The 15,858-nt window shown below is 43.1% G+C and overlaps 1 protein-coding gene across 9 annotated transcripts in view; it reads left to right on the forward strand.

Annotated features, from left to right (window-relative positions):
• JCAD (junctional cadherin 5 associated) overlaps positions 1–15,858 on the forward strand; it is a 96,741-nt gene that overhangs the window by 73,682 nt on the left and 7,201 nt on the right. For all 9 annotated transcript variants that reach the window (XM_075125956.1, XM_048837765.2, XM_075125954.1 and 6 more), the window contains one exon: positions 7,464–11,203. In XM_075125956.1, the coding sequence (XP_074982057.1) occupies positions 7,464–11,203 (3,740 nt within the window). The remainder of the gene's footprint in view (positions 1–7,463; positions 11,204–15,858) is intronic.

Here is a 15,858-nt window from a genome sequence, read left to right on the forward strand (position 1 = left end):
AGGAGCCAGGCTCAAAACTTCCCTGCAGTGCAGAGGAGCTGGAGCTGCTATCGCAGGAGGCTGCAGGGAATTTTTGGGACTGGTTCCCACTCACTGCCCTGACAGTTCACACAGCTGGGCACCCCTGCACACGCAGCCCCAGGAAGGGCAGAGTCCCAGCTTAACACGGATTCAGATCCTCCAGCCCTGCAGGTCTTGGGACCCTGGATCCAAGCCCTAGTTTAGCACAATTGGTGTGTGGTCTCAAGGGGGGTTTGGCTTGAGCCTGGGCTCACATTGCCTTTTTTGTTCACTATTGGGATGTTTACACAGCAAAACTTTTGCTTATGAAAATGAATAGTTGTAAAACAGAACCCAGCTCCTTATTTCTCATGTGTGCGTCGATCCCTGGTGGATATCCAGCTGAGTGCAGCTACTTCTGGGGAAGTTCCCTCACCAAAGAGGGTCACAATCTTTATTTTTAGGCAGCTCTCATGGAGCAAATATGAGAAAGTGTCTGTAAGTTCTTGTTAAGGCAGCTCAAACTCAGTGGAAGCCCTTGTCAGCACTTCATAAAATGTGCTTGCACCACTGCACTTCCCGTCGTGTAGCGTGTGCACTTTTGAACTGGGATAAAATGGACAGGAAGGACTCTGTCTAGAACGCGTATTCAGTAGTTAAGTTTTTGTAGCCACTTGTATGCTAAATATGAACAAAGGGAAGAGGCTGGGAAGATATTTAAAGCAAGGCCAAGTATCCTGGGTGGTTATCAGAAAAAGAGGGTCAGTTTCCGCCCCACCTTCCTCTGTCCAAAGGGTTTGGAAAGTGTTGAGGTCCTGAGTGAGGAAACGGGATCTTGTCTTGGGACATTCTCCTCCAGTGCTGGCCTAACTCACCTATGCCGCCTTCAGTAGCACTGCAGTGCTGCACCCCCTGGATGCCAGGCTTTTCTCCTCTCTCCTCCACATCTCCTCCCCTTACAGGTGACCTGTAAGCTGTTGATCTGGGCGCAGAAGTGTTCTTTCTCCCCAGCTAGAATTACTGAAAGGAGCAAATTCAACAGCTGGGCAGCAGCAGTAAGGCAGCCGGTGAGCTCAAAAGGATCTCTGGTCTAGATGTGGTTCCAAGCTTGTTTGGCCCCTTTTGGGGAGAGAGAGAGAGAGAGATGGTCTTTAAAGAATGAGGATGGGGAACCAGTGGAGGAGGTTCTTTTAAGAGCAGGCTTTCCCTCAGTTGGAGGGAGAGAGACTAGTCATCAGCAACAAAGTAATATACTACTAGAGGTAGAAAAAATGGCAAATGAGGAGGACAGAGCATGTGGAGGGGAGAACATGGTTGGACTTGGAGCTGGGCCCATGAGGAGGAGAGAGAAAATTTGGGTAAGTACGTTTAAGGCACATCAACATTACAAGAAAATACTAGCTTGCTTGTCTGCCATAGCCAAGATGTAGGGGGAATGTCCTTTAATGCTAGTTTCAGAGTAACAGCCGTGTTAGTCTGTATTCGCAAAAAGAAAAGGAGTACTTGTGGCACCTTAGAGACTAACCAATTTATTTGAGCATGAGCTTTCGTGAGCTGAAGTGAGCTGTAGCTCACAAAAGCTCATGCTCAAATAAATTGGTTAGTCTCTAAGGTGCCACAAGTACTCCTTTTCTTTAATGCTAGTGTGGATGGGGAAAATATGGCATACTGGCTGTGGTATCTTTTAAAAAAGAGTAGAGTTAAAAAACAGGACTGGGTGTCCACTCAGTGTGTCCCTCCCTAACCTCTCATGAAATGGGAAGTAATGGAGTAGAACCTGTCCGTTTACACTGTATTTAATATTAAATCTTGTTTTTAAAAAGCTCCCTTTTGCCCCTCAGAGTAGGGACCCAAATATTGGGCCTGAACGGCTGTAGTTGTATCCCTTTCGTTAAAATGGCTACCTCTTTTTTTACATGCAGCAAGTCCTACTACACACCAGCCCTACCAGGAAATCTTACAAGCCCTAGCAGTTATTGTCTATGGAAAGCATTTTGTTTAAACTCTCATGTTTTCTGTTTTGCAATGTGTTTCTCTTGCATCCGGAGAGAAATATTAGGGCCAGTGCTGCAATCACTTGGTCGGGGGATGATCTTGCAGACTCTCTCTCTCTTCCAAATGGGGACACTCAAATGCCTCTAGAGGGCAGAGTTTATTTTTTCTTTCAGCTACTGATCTAATTAATGTTGGTAGCTAATTGGGTTGATTGCTGATGGAAATTCAAACCGTCCCCATCCTGTCATTAAGCAATGGCTTTCTCTTGTGACATTGTTTCTCCATCTTTGGAAATGATTTTTTCTGTGTGCCCTCTATTCTGCACCCCCCATATAAGGCCTTTGCTCCCCCTTACTCTTGCTTCGTACCACCCCCTTCAGACTCCCTCCCTTGAGCCCTAAAACAATGTTAAGGAAAGATGACCCTTTCCACTCCCAGACTGCAGCAGCTGGCCTCACTGGCTGAAAACCTGAGATGGGGTAGAGCAGAAGCCTCTGTTAAGCAGTGGGTTTCCTCTTGGGGCTGGGAGCCATTGCCCCACTTTTTACTGGCTGTAAGGATGAGCAATGGGGGGGTGGGGCAGGGAAGGGGCCGGAGAGTAGTGAGCGGGGCCGTGGTCTTGGGGGGAAGAGGCAGCACAGGTGCGGAGCCTTGGGGGAAGGGGTGGTGCAGGGGTGGGGCCATGGTTCGGGCACTGGTGGCCCTCCACTTTTAGGGAGCTTCCACTGCTCCTGTCCTGGGAAGCTGGTGGTTTGAAGTTCTTCTCCCCGTCCTGATTTTCAGTGGGGGACAGTAGTACTAAGGTCACATGGCTCCTCCCTAACCAACTGGAGCAGTGGATGTAGAAGCAATAGTGGTGAAGCTCGGAAGCTGCACCCTTCCTCTCAAGCTGCAGCTGATCAGCATGGATCAGGGGCATAGCCTCAGGTGGGCTGCGGTTCACCCACTTAGCATCCAGGCCCACCTAAATCGGGGCCAGAGCCCCCCCAATCCACGGGCTGGGAGGCGGTGAGTCATCCCAGGCTGGGGTGGGTCTGGGCAGGGCTAGTGCTGGGGCTGGAGAGCGGGGCAGCAGCACATGGTGTTGGCAGGAGAGGGACTTGGACGGCCGGATGAATAGACACCGCACTGGGGGCGGGAGGGGCGGGCGGAGCTTGAGCTCCAGCGGGGCCCCCATCCGCCCCTTGGGCATGCCTCGCAGCCTGTATGCTCTGAGCAGTCTCCTATTCTGGTGCTTGCTGAGCAGTAAGGGCCAGCTGGAGGGGGTGGGGAGAGGCGGGCTTTTCATCCCTCCTCCTCCCTCTTCTCCCACCCTCCCCCGTCATTGCCTGCCCACCCAAAAGTCGAAGCCGACCCAATTTTCCTGTCATAGGTATGCCACTGGCAGGGATCCTAGTTTTCCGTGATAAAAATTTTTCTGACTTAAAACAACCTAAAAATCCACGTTTTTCCACAAGTAAAAGGAAATGCTGAGCTTTAGTTTTCCCAGGCAGCTGGGGTTCGGGTAGTCAGCCCCGCATGATACTTTCAGCAATACTGGGACTTTCAGTAAAGTTTAATTAATAATTGATATATGTTTTTATTTTTTCGCAAAATATACAAACTAAAGATTCGCTGTAAAAACACAAATTCCGTGTTTTTCCACAGAGAACGGATTTTTAGGATCCCTGCTGATCCATGATTAGCAGAACTGCCCCCAGTCTGGGATATAGTAGATTATGGAGACCTATTAAGAAAAAAACCCAACATAATTCCTGCAGTTGTGGGGTGAATTTAAAGCCCTGTGACTTCCTCCATGAGAGAGGCCATAAAATGGATGTAAGAATATTATTCATGCGGTGTGTTGAGAACTAAGTAGCTAATAGACATACAGTGTTTTGAACACCAGATACTGCACAGTGATTATTATTAGTGTAACCAAGTCACACTTGTAAATTCTGATGGATGATGACCAGAGACCGTGCAGCCTAGCATATAGTATTGGCCTCCTATTTGCAAAGGCACTGAGTTCAAATACTGCTAGAGTTGCTCTTTTGTTTAAAAAATTTCCAAAATTGTGTTTAAAAGTTTGCCATCGGTGTAATTTCAGATGGAACTAATTCACGCCACATCTAGGGAAATAATCAAAGAAACTCTGATCCAGAATATTTCCAATGTGTGGTTGTTTTTTTTTTTTTAAATAGAGAGACAGCAAATGGGCTTGACAGCACTTGTGTACTACCTATAGGAATGGCTGTGTTAGAAAAGAGTTTTTACCATATAGGTCGTGAGCCTGTAAATACTATCCAACATGATACTCCCAAGGGTCCCCCCATGCTTATGGGACTAAGCACTACAGCACCAGGGAGTACGCCGTGTTTGCAGGACTGGGTCCTGAATAAGGCATATTTAGAACTCGCACCGGACCTCTATCCAAAGATCTCAAAGCACTTTACAAAGGTGGGTATTAGCACAAATTTAAGACACAGGGAGGTTAAGTGGTTCAAACAAGGCCACCCTACAAGCTACTGGCAGAGTGGAGAACAAAATCTAAGTCTCCTGACTCTACTCTCCAGCTCTTAATGGATTGGCTAATAAGTTTTCCTTATTACTGATTTATTCTGTTAAATATAGTGGCCTACATTTTCAAAAATGTCTGGTGATTTTTGGTGCCCCAGTGATTGGACACCCAACTGAAGAGGGCAGGTGTACTGTATAATGTTTTTGTTTTTGCGTTCGTATCACCAGTTATATTGCAAGTAGTGTAGGGCAGAATTGCACAGTAAGCGGTGATGTTACCAGATAGCAAACATTTTCACAACAGGTGCCTCTTGATCATTCTCAACCATGATAACTGTTCAGTTATATTTTCAACTGTGGATATGGCCACACTGTCCTGGATACAAAATTATTTCTCCATGTGGACTAGTGCAAGGCTATTACTTGTCATGGTAGATGTTGCACTGCTTCTGAAATCAACTCAAGTTTAACTCAAAGTTGGGTCATCGGCCTTCTTTTCTATTACATTAATACTGTTTTCTTCTAACAAGAGAAATTGGAAGGGGGGTTGGAGGAGAGAAAGATTTTAAAATTTCTATCTTCTAACCAAAATAACAACATGAACAACATTTCAATCCAGTAGTTTAATTTTTTTTCCCCCCAGGATTTTTCTCCGTACCACTAAATGTATCTTTACCCATGCCTCTACTATCCTCATTCCTGAATCTAATTGCTGTGAGTCACATGATATAAACTGAATAATGTTCTCTGCCTCATTAATATATATGTTACAAGGTTTAGAAAAGCCCTAACATTACCTTTCTTTAAACATGCTTTCTGCATTCTAGTTGCTATGATGACATAATGTAGATCTTCAGTATGGTGTTTTACATCATGTTTAGAACTTCCTTAGTTACTATAACTACAAAATATTGTTTAAACAACTTCTGTAAAACCATTTGGTTACATTCTCGCTATCAAGGAGGCAGGATTTTCTCTCCTCTGAAGCATGCATTATGACTAGGGGAAACATTCACATAATTTTGTACATTGAAGGCTGACTCTTCTTTGTTTTCTGGTGGATTCCCACTAGGAATCTAGGTAACACTTTTCCAGTAGTTATTCACAAACGCTACTTTCATAATGCCAGGGCATTTCACTGATCCATCATCAATAACAGTGATCACTAACCTCAGTGTTGATTTACTGCCTAGAAGACCCTCCAGTGGTGTTGATGTGTTATAGTCTTGAATAAATACTGCTTGTGATTTTGTACTTGGTGTGTTTTAATAGTTTAGTATGACTGATCTCTCCATATATTTTATGTCCTTTACCAGATCTTGCACAGAACAATGCATGGCTTGTCTGTTCCCTAGACCCAGTCACTCACAGTCTCTCCAGTCAATAGCTACACAACAGCATTATAGCATTATGAGAAAACATAAAGGTAGCAGAGGTGGCCTTGGTAATCTCCAAAGGCTGACAGCATACAGTCAGCTGCAGACTCCCTCATGCTGAAAGATATAGTGGTTTTCACCCTAACTGTGGTAAAATTTCCAATATCGGAGATGTCCCATTATAGCCCATGGATTAATACAGGCTTTTAATATTGAAACCCAGAAAGCAAATTTCAAATTGTATTTTATATGGTGAACCTTTCGTTCAGACAATGGGTTTTAATCCATCAGACTTAAAACAAAAATAGTCTTTATCCCAATGTTTTAAACATTTTTGCTTGATAGGATAAAGTTTGCATACGTAAAAGAAAATTATTGAAGAGTGTTCTGAATATGGATTGCTACATTTTCATTCGGAATTCTGAACTTTATTATCTATTTAAACCTTTTTAGTGAGAAGATTATTACTTTTTTGGCAGAAACCAAGAGCAGATTGTACATAGAACTCAGGGTGGGGGAGGAGGAAGGAATTTCTTGGGTTCCATCTACATTCTTGTCCTATTTATGTCAATTTTGATTTTTCTCTCTTGTGTTATGCTGGTGGCAGTTACATAGTAAAATAATGGCAGTTAGATTTTTGGACACCTTATTTACAAGAACAGCAGAACCACAGTATAACTAAAAGATAAACTTTTAATGCAGAAAACTATCATTTTTCCTTTGGAATAGTATGTAAAGTATTTCACACCATGCCTGGAAACATGGGAAGGATCTGATATTGTCTGCTGGATTTAATTCAGAAATCTGCCTTCTGAATTTCTATAACTAAAGTGTTTGTTTTAGCCTTCCTTTTTCATGTTTCAGTGATGTGTTTTGGTAAAAACAAATTTAAAAGGTTACACACAAAAATTAACCTGATGTTTAAAATCTCATTAAAACTATATTCACATAAAATTATATATACCACAAAGGTGATATATTTGAAGCATCTAGAGAGACTTATTCCTTAAACCAAACACAAAAGATCAAATTAACCAGCACCATCTTCTCTTTCAACCCTTGTGCTATAGTACAAAATCCTGTTTCTTACAGAAATTTACATTAAGAAACTCCCCCTACTGCCTTCTCTTTTTAAATCTAGAGTCCTATAATCTTATGCTTGCCTACCCCTTTGCAACCCTGATGAAGTCAATGGGTTTTGATGTAAATGAGAGCAGAAATTAGGGTTCAAAGCCTTGTTTAACATGGTCAATTCACTTTTTATAGTATGTATTCAGTAGGACTCTACATGTCTGCGCAGCATACAACATTGTGCACATTGTTTTCTAGCAGTTAAGCATACCAATAAATAAAATAAATGCCGTGCTAATGTGCATGTGCATATAGCTTAGCCTCCTTCCTTGCTTGTGAGAAAATGTGTATGTTAATTACTAAGAGAGGCTTTTAATGTTCTATGGCTGTGAATAAATTACAGAAACTGAGAGTGGAAACCCTATTGGCATAATTCAGCATTTGACCCTCTAATAAAATTCCCTATAAAGGAAAGAGACTGCATTTTTATAGCTTGCCTGTGACACTGCATTTCTTTTGCAGGTTTTATGACACACCTCTGTTAGCATGGTCTTCGGGGCCCAAGACTGATAAAGATCTGGCCTACTGGAGAAGAAGAGGACAAGACTTTAGCGTCTTACTGGATTACACCGACAAAGGAGACTCTGAAATGAAAGGATTGGCACCACCCCATGGAGTGTACAGACATGCTAAAGAAAATCAGCTGGAGGTAGGAACAGGAACAGAGAGTGTGACGAGAAGTGGCTTGCAGGAGACCTGGAAAGTGCCCGGTGATTACAAATGGCAAAGTTTAAGAACAGAAAGCTGGAAACAACCTACAAAATTTGGAAGACAAATGTCTGATGGTGATAGAGAGAAACTGCTTCAAGATCTATACTCATTGAGCCTGGAAGACAATGTACTTAGCTCCCATAACAAAGGGAAATCACAATCATTGCCAAAAGTTCTTTCACCAGAGACTCTGAAGTGTGTGGAAATACCCTCCCTGGTGAATAATCATCACTTCCTAAGTGGAACTAAAGCACCCTCTGGTCCCCAAAACAGACTGCCTTTGGAATTCACAAAACCCAGGGAAACTGGAAGCCACCTTCTTCCTCTGGCCAAGCCCAAGTATGGCAGACCCCTTAAACCTCCATCCTATGAACTGCACCGACAGATGAGGGCACCGGTAGAAACCAGTGGCTTTCAGGACCACCAGCAAACAGATGAGCCTGTTTCATATTTAGCTAAAGGTAATGAGCTGAAGCAAGACACTTACATTCCAGACTCTGGTTTAGAGCCCCCTGTCTATATACCACCTCCATCTTACAAGTCCCCACCTCAGCCAAGTGTGAACCAGCATTCCCTCAATGAAGTGCCTAACTATGACTTGTGCTTTGACAACAGCCAGCGGCATCCAGTAGAGAGGACCCTCAGCAGCCATCTACCCTTCACTAGCACATTGGAAACTAAGGGTGAACACTGCAAAGATGACCACCTTCCTCATGGAAAACAAAGCCATTCCAGGCACACTGATGACTACCTGCATTCCATTCAGTATATTTCTTTTGATGATCCTCGAATACGGCATATTAAAATAGCACATCCAGAGAGCCTCCAGGACAACAGTAAACACACTGAAAATACATGTAGGACCAATCCTACTGCTTTGCAGGAGAGAACTATCAAACTACAATACAATAGTGCCTTTTTGGATCCATCAAACTTACTAAATATTGTAAAGGGTGAGAGAATTCCCGACAGCACCACAAATAACAGGTGGTTGGCAGCATCCAACAGAGATCAGGAAAACTGGGCCTTGCCTGACCAAAGAGACAGTGGTGACACAGATAATCACCTCCCTGAAAATGAAAGTAATCAGGAGTACCCAAAGGGCAACCTTTCTGTAAGAAACCCACATATGGATAGCACCTGTGAGACTGTTACTAGAGTAAAAAAGTTTGAACCTGGAACTGGGATGCAGAGCAAAAAGAGTTCAAAGAAAAAAATGAATGAAACTATATTTTGTTTGGTATCCATCCCAGTTAAATCTGAATCAAATCTGCCAGATACTGATAGGAACAATAACTTAACACAGAGCCCTGATAAGAAGAATGAATTCGACAACAATGGAGCTTTGCAAGAACAAAGTCTTTTAAGTATGTCTTCCACCGACTTGGAGTTACAAGCTCTCACAGGAAGCATGACCAATAAAACCGAGTTACAAAAACAAGAGCTGTGGAAACCAGAGGAGTTCAAACAAATGAATGACCTCAGATTTACTCAGCCTACAAAACACAGGGAACTCAAATACTCTGGCTCTTGGCCAGGTGATCAGTACAAAGACCAGCAAACACAGACCTGTTTCACTGAAGACTCGAAAAGGTCACAATTTTTCCATGGTATAAAACCTGGTGAACCAAATAATAAATTGATGGCTCCAAAATTCTTAGCCTGTACAGTGTCTTTGGTTGGGTCAGAACAGGCAGGTTTATCCCCTGATGACAGAAAATGTAGGCAGAACACATGCAATATGAAAGGTCAGATGAACCTCAATCCATCCAGCAATAGTGCTTTTTCAAGGACTGCCACCTCGGTAATTCAGGTACATTCACCAAAGGCATACCAGAGCCAGCCTTATGGGTCCTGCACAACCATGCCTACCCAGGAAAGGGAAACTGGCACAATTGCCAGGGGTGATGTGGTTAAGGGCAAAGCAAGTGCTCCCTGCAAGAGTAAAGAACTATTTGGTCAGTTTCTCTTGAAACCTGTTGGTCGCCGTCCCTGGGATGCAATAAGTGAGTTAGAAAGTTTTAACAAGGAGCTCCAAGAACAGGAAGAAAGCACTAGTAGTGAAGATAGCGTGGAGAGTGAGGGAACAAAGCAGGACTGTGTTCCTACAAAGATAGGGACCTCCAGAACTGATGAATCAACCCAGGAACTCAGACCTTGTAAGCAGCTAAAAACTGTGGTACCAGATGGTCCTGTATTTAAACAAGGAAGAGTTAAAAGTAAGTCTGAAAGTTGGAGTACGGAGCTTAAGTCTGATGATCCACATATATGTGTTGGATCACAAAGCTCCTTGAATGCGAAAGAGAGCAGTAGTTTAATCAAGCCAGCAGATGGAAGTGTGATAACAGAAACAAGAAACCAGGAAGTCAAGAACAGAACAAACAAACAGGGACCTAGTTCAGGCCCAGTCAATAGAGTTTTGTCCAGTAGTCCAAATAATGCAAATCAGAGTAATCCATTCAATCATGTGGACTTAAAGGAGACAAAAGAGAATAGAAATTACGTAGCTAATACGTTAGATTTTGTAAAACAGAACAAAAGCACAACTCCCAGGAGTGATAAACCTTTAGAGAGAGGATCTATAGTAAGATTGTCTTTAACTAGTAGAAATCAAGGTCATTCTGAGCCAGATTTGAGGTCGGTGGGACTGGATATTGATTCTGAACCTGGTGCTAACAACTCTGATTTTTCTTCTAATGCAAATGCAATGGAGATCCCCCAAAACGAGTCACTGCAGGCAAGAGCTGCAAGGATTCTGGGTATAGAAGTAGCAGTGGAGTCTCTAATTCCTGGGAACAGAACTAGCCTCCACCAATACACCAGTCCTGCAAATAGTATCCAGGATCCTGAATTACCAGTAGGGGAAATAGTACGTGACAAAGTAGAAACAAAAGACCGCTCTTATGAGGGCAGACGAAAGTGTGGCTGGACAGAAAGTTCTCTCTTTGTTGGAGAGAGAGACTTCTCATTTTGGACTGGTGAACACCAGAGCACTGACCAAGAAGCCAGATCTAAAACTCTGGTAACTGAGCAAGGTTTTGAACAGCATGCGGGTCTCAACAGGCAAGATGAGGATCCAGACCTGCCTTGCAAGTCTGTTACACATCAACTTGCTGAAAGAAACGTGATCATTCCGAGCTCGGAAAAGAGAGTTAGAAGCACCTCAAAGGTGATTGAGACGTTACAAGGCAAACTTGCCTCTCCCCCTAGCCGAACAGTCATGGATCGTTTGGTGCGAATGAAAGAAGTTGACTCGGTTTCCCGTATGCGGCGTCTGAGTATCAAGAGTGCAGATTCAGGGGAGGAAGTAGATGAGGAGAAACCTCCAAGGGTACAAGAGGAGAGAGGAAGCTATGCCCCACTCAGCAGTAATGAACTCTCTTGCAAAATGGTGCACACAGGTGCGGTTTCCAAGCGCATTATCTCTCTCGATGAAAATGGACACGTAACTACGATAGGCAAGAAGAAGGCTGACCGAGATTTTTGTTTAGGTAAGGCCCAGTTTTACCATTATCTGGGATTCAGTTGGGCACTGTTTTAACGGGGAACGTACATCAACTCCCTCTGTGGTCTCCTTAGAAGAAGTAACATTCCTGTTTACCTACTGCCACACACTACAGCTGCGAGTAATAGTAATTTAAATAGTAATTTAATAGGCTATGAACAGATTAGTTGTCAATAAAGAGTTGTAGTTTTCTTGTAGTGAGCATTATCCTCTACGTTATTGCAGCCACTTGGGTTCCGATTACTGAAGTTCATTCATAAAGTTGTAGGACTTTCCCGTAACCTAATGGATTCAGAAGACTGCATGTGTCAAAAATAAAGTGAAATTTCACAATACCTGCCCTGGTTTTGCGCTCCAACATAGCACACATTATGATCCCACCCATTTCCATGACTGTCCAGGTTTTTATTCTCCAGTCAGGAACACACCACATCAGGACTGAGAAGAAATAAAAAATACTTACAAACCTGATATATTCTAATCTGAAGCCATGGAGAAAGGGTTAAATGTTCAGGGTAGAAATTGTCTAGATAATATTCTTGAGACATTATACAAAGTGTTTCAGATAACTGATATCCCCCAGGAAAACATGAGGCCAAACCTTTCAGCATATGCTTTTGGAGTCCTCTGCTCCTTGGGTCAAGGATAGTCTTGTCTGCTACTTAAGTAACCCCAAGTTAACTTTACAAATTGATGAACTCTCCAGAACAGCTCACATCTGGTCTTTTGAACATAGTGATGTGCTAATTAAATGAATAGGCATCCTTGAGAAGTGTAGCCATAGATCTATATAAAGTCAGACATGCCACCTGTTCAGAGACTTTAAAGTGTTTGGAAAGAGTAAATGCATGGTACTTGGTAGGCAGGTTGATAACCCAGTACTTAATGTTTCTTTTGTTTTCCCCGCTTCCTCTCTAATAGCTGAAAACTCACAAACACTTCTTCTTTAACCCAGTCAGTATAAATCTATGTAAAATTCTCCAGTGTAGGGAGATGGAGATTAACTTAACCATACTTTATAGGGATTTTTTGTCCCCATCCCAGCCCCTGGGATGAATTGCATGAATTCTAAATAAACATCAGAATCCCCCCCCAGCTCCTACTGTTCAGGCGTCTGTTTCATTTCCTGCCCCCTCCATCTCAGATTCTCCTTCTGTGTTGAACTATACTGTAACTCCAAACTCACTGTGTAGGCAAATTCAACTTCCCTGAATTAACGAGGCCTACTGTGCCTCAAAGAGGTTTCCTGTGTCTTCCTCCTTTTGAGACATTCTGCTGGGCATGAGAGCAGCAGCCGAGCCTCCCTAGGAGCTCTTCCAGTCTACACTGCTGCAGGGATGTATCAGATCAGACTTTATGATTTATTTATTTGTATTACTATAATGCCTCAGAGCCTCCATGGTTTCCCAGGACCCCGTTGTCCTAGGCACTGTCCAATCACAGAACAAAAAAACCCAGTCCCTGTTCCAAAGAGCTTACAATCTAAGTGCCCTGGTTTATGCCAGAGTAAATCAGAGCTGAATTGACCCCTACTGCTGAATTGTACAGTCTGTTCCCATTTAGATACAGTCCCCCTTGGTGGGGACAATGCCACTTCAACAGAGCACAGAGAAGAGTTTTGCTCCTTTGCACCTGTAACAGCATTTCCCACAACTGGATAGAATTTGATCTTCATTTCCCCTTAATCAGTATAATAGAGGGCGTAGTGCTCATGTACAGGGGTTGGGAAGGAATCTCCTCCACTAGCATCCTCCCATCCTCAAAACATTAACTTGTTCACACCCAAATATGGATACAAGTGACATAGAAAAATCTCAAGTCCTGGCCTCTGAGGTGTAGTCTGGAGTATAAAACTAAGTTTTGTAGAGAGGCTTCATGCTTTGCCTTCTCTACTATCCCACACCACCAAAGTCCCATGGTGGCTTACAGTAGAACCTCAGAGTTACGAACACCTCGGGAACAGAGGTAGTTCGTAACACTGAACAAAACGTTTTGGTTGTTCGTTCAAAAGTTTACAACTGAACATTGACTTAATACAGCTTTGAAACTTTACTATGCAGAAGAAAAATGCTGCTTTTAACCATCTTAATTTAAATGAAACAAGCGCAGAAACGGTTTCCTTACCTTGTCAAATCTTTTTTCAAACTTTTCCTTTTTTTTTTAGTAGCTTACATTCAACACAGTACTTTTATTATTATTTATTTTGTCCCTGCTGCTGCCTGAATGTGTACTTCTGGTTCCAAATGAGATGTGTGTCTGACCGGTGAGTTTGTAACACTGGTGTTCGTAACTCTGAGGTTTTACTATATGTCTAGTGAGAGGGTAGACTGGAATGGGGAGGTGGTGTGAGGACTTAGTAAGTATCCAGCAGAATTTTAGAGAAAAGAGCCAAAGTGCCATGCAGCTTGGACAGGAAAAGACTGATGTCTATCCTAGTTGCAGGCTAGGTCAATCACAGATGCTAGAGGAGTCAACAAACAGAGATTCTCATCCAAAGCCTTGTTTTGCTATTTTTATACAATAACTTGTCAAACGCACCAGTTATTTTTAAATGAGGGAGTTGGAGTTAAAATGAAACACTGTACAAGAGACAGTCCCTTATTATGCAAACTACCATTGCAACAGACCACCCTAATGTATTTCCAAACACACGAGTACATTTCTGCCCCACCATTAGTAAAAGATCACTTCTTAAGCTGCTGATTTTTGTTTTTTGAGTGCATACTTAAGACAGGTTTCACTGTATTTTGAATAAATGAGAATAAATCAATGCCGTTGTCTTCAAAGGACATGTAAAAGTATTTCAAACAATTCAAAAAAACAATTCCTCCCAACTGTTTATAATAATTACCTTGGAACCTTGACATTGAAATCTTTTACCTTTCCAAGCTTTTATTCTATTGTCCAGTGTGCACCCATATCCATGCCTTTCCATCCCTCCGAGCTCCCACCCTCACACACACTGGTTTTAGGGCCAATTGTAATTACTGGGCTGCAAGCATTTGGGTGAGTTCCCAGTCTCTTTGATGTCGGTGAGAGTTTTACCAGTGACTGAAGTGGGACAAGGATTTCCTCCTTAGTATGTTGATCTTTCTAATTAGTTGTCTTATACAGTAAGCTAATAAGCTGTTTAACTGACGGGAGGGGGGAGAGACTTTTTAGATTTTTGTTGTCAGATGTGAGGAAGAAAAGTCAAAGAGTTAAAGCTCAGGGCTGGGAATCAGGAGACTTGGACTTACTTCCCTGTTCTGCTGTAGAAATGCCGCTGTGGCCATAGGCAAGTCGCTTAACCTCCGTGAAGTGCTGGTGCTAATTAGTCACCCAGCTAGCAAGGGGGATCTGGCTTTATTTACTAATGGTGGTGAGTGCTTTGAGATCCAGCTGGTGGAAGGGGCTATTGAAGTGCAATGTACTCCTAAGTAGTAAGCAGCAGGGCAATAGTACGAACTAGCTTAGATTACATGAGCCTGTCTCATGAAATAAAACATTCAATCAGCTCATTTCATCCCTGGTGTAACCACACCCACTTCAGTGAATTTGGTTGAGTGTGCTCAGACCTTGTTGGGCACATCAGCCTCTGTCATGCATGAACAGGCTCCTAAGAGCGGAGAAAGCAAGACAGTGCTAGTCTGCACCCAAATTTGATGAAGATTTGGACATTTACAAATCTACAACTGAAGGGCCACAGTCTGTTCAACTCCTGCATAGGTTTACAATGGGAAGGGTGGAAGAAGCTCTGGACAGGGACTGGCCAGGATTTCATTGGGAAGTGAAGTGCCTGTTCCCTGCTAATGCCCCCCATGGTTGTTAGCTGTCTGGGCAGAGTAAAACAGTCCCCTGGCCATGTTTCCCATGCATGCACTGCACTGGCTGGGTGCTGAGCAGGGGAACATGCTGCGCCATCCCAGGGGAGCAGATCTACTACTCTAACATCTGCTCCCCCAGCCTGCCCACCAGCTGTATGACAAAGCCAGAATTCTGCCTGGAGGGTCCAGCCACAACCCAGTCCTTTTGCTGCCCCTTCATGCACCAGACAGAATCTTGCCCTAATCCATTTGGCTTCAGTTCAGATAGCTGAAAGTGTGAGTAACTTTTCAGAGAATAAATAGTGTTCTGGCTGGGTGAGCTTCCATCATCCTATGCCCTGATTTTCACAGGCCTGTGCACTTGCAGCTCTCTTGGGAGTTGATGGAAGTAGCAAGTGTTCAGCACCTCTGGCCTTTAGGGAGAACCATGATTCAAAACCATGAATTCCTTTCTAGTTTTGTCTTCATCTCCTCCTACGAAGCGTAGTTCCTACATACCAAAAGGCTGGACGTATATAAAAAAAATGGCCAAAAAAAATTACATGGGGAAAAGTGCCCATACCTCACTGGTTCTTCCCACGCATTGATCCATAGGGCTTAAATGCATGCATCAATGTCTTTTAGACTACAGCATTTCCAACTGGAGTCTTCTATTGACTTTGATCCATGTGTTGTGTGTTAATAAAAACATTTGGACACTGTCAGAAGAAGGTGAATGACACATTTTCTAAAATATATCCGTTGCTGACAAGGTTTCCTTTATTGATTGCCCTGCAAATACTGCAGGGAGGGAGGGAGAGCGCGGCAAGAGAGGAGACAAAATGATACGACACCA

This window comes from Caretta caretta, chromosome 2 (assembly GCF_965140235.1).
Source record: "Caretta caretta isolate rCarCar2 chromosome 2, rCarCar1.hap1, whole genome shotgun sequence".
Lineage (NCBI taxonomy): Eukaryota > Metazoa > Chordata > Testudines > Cheloniidae > Caretta > Caretta caretta.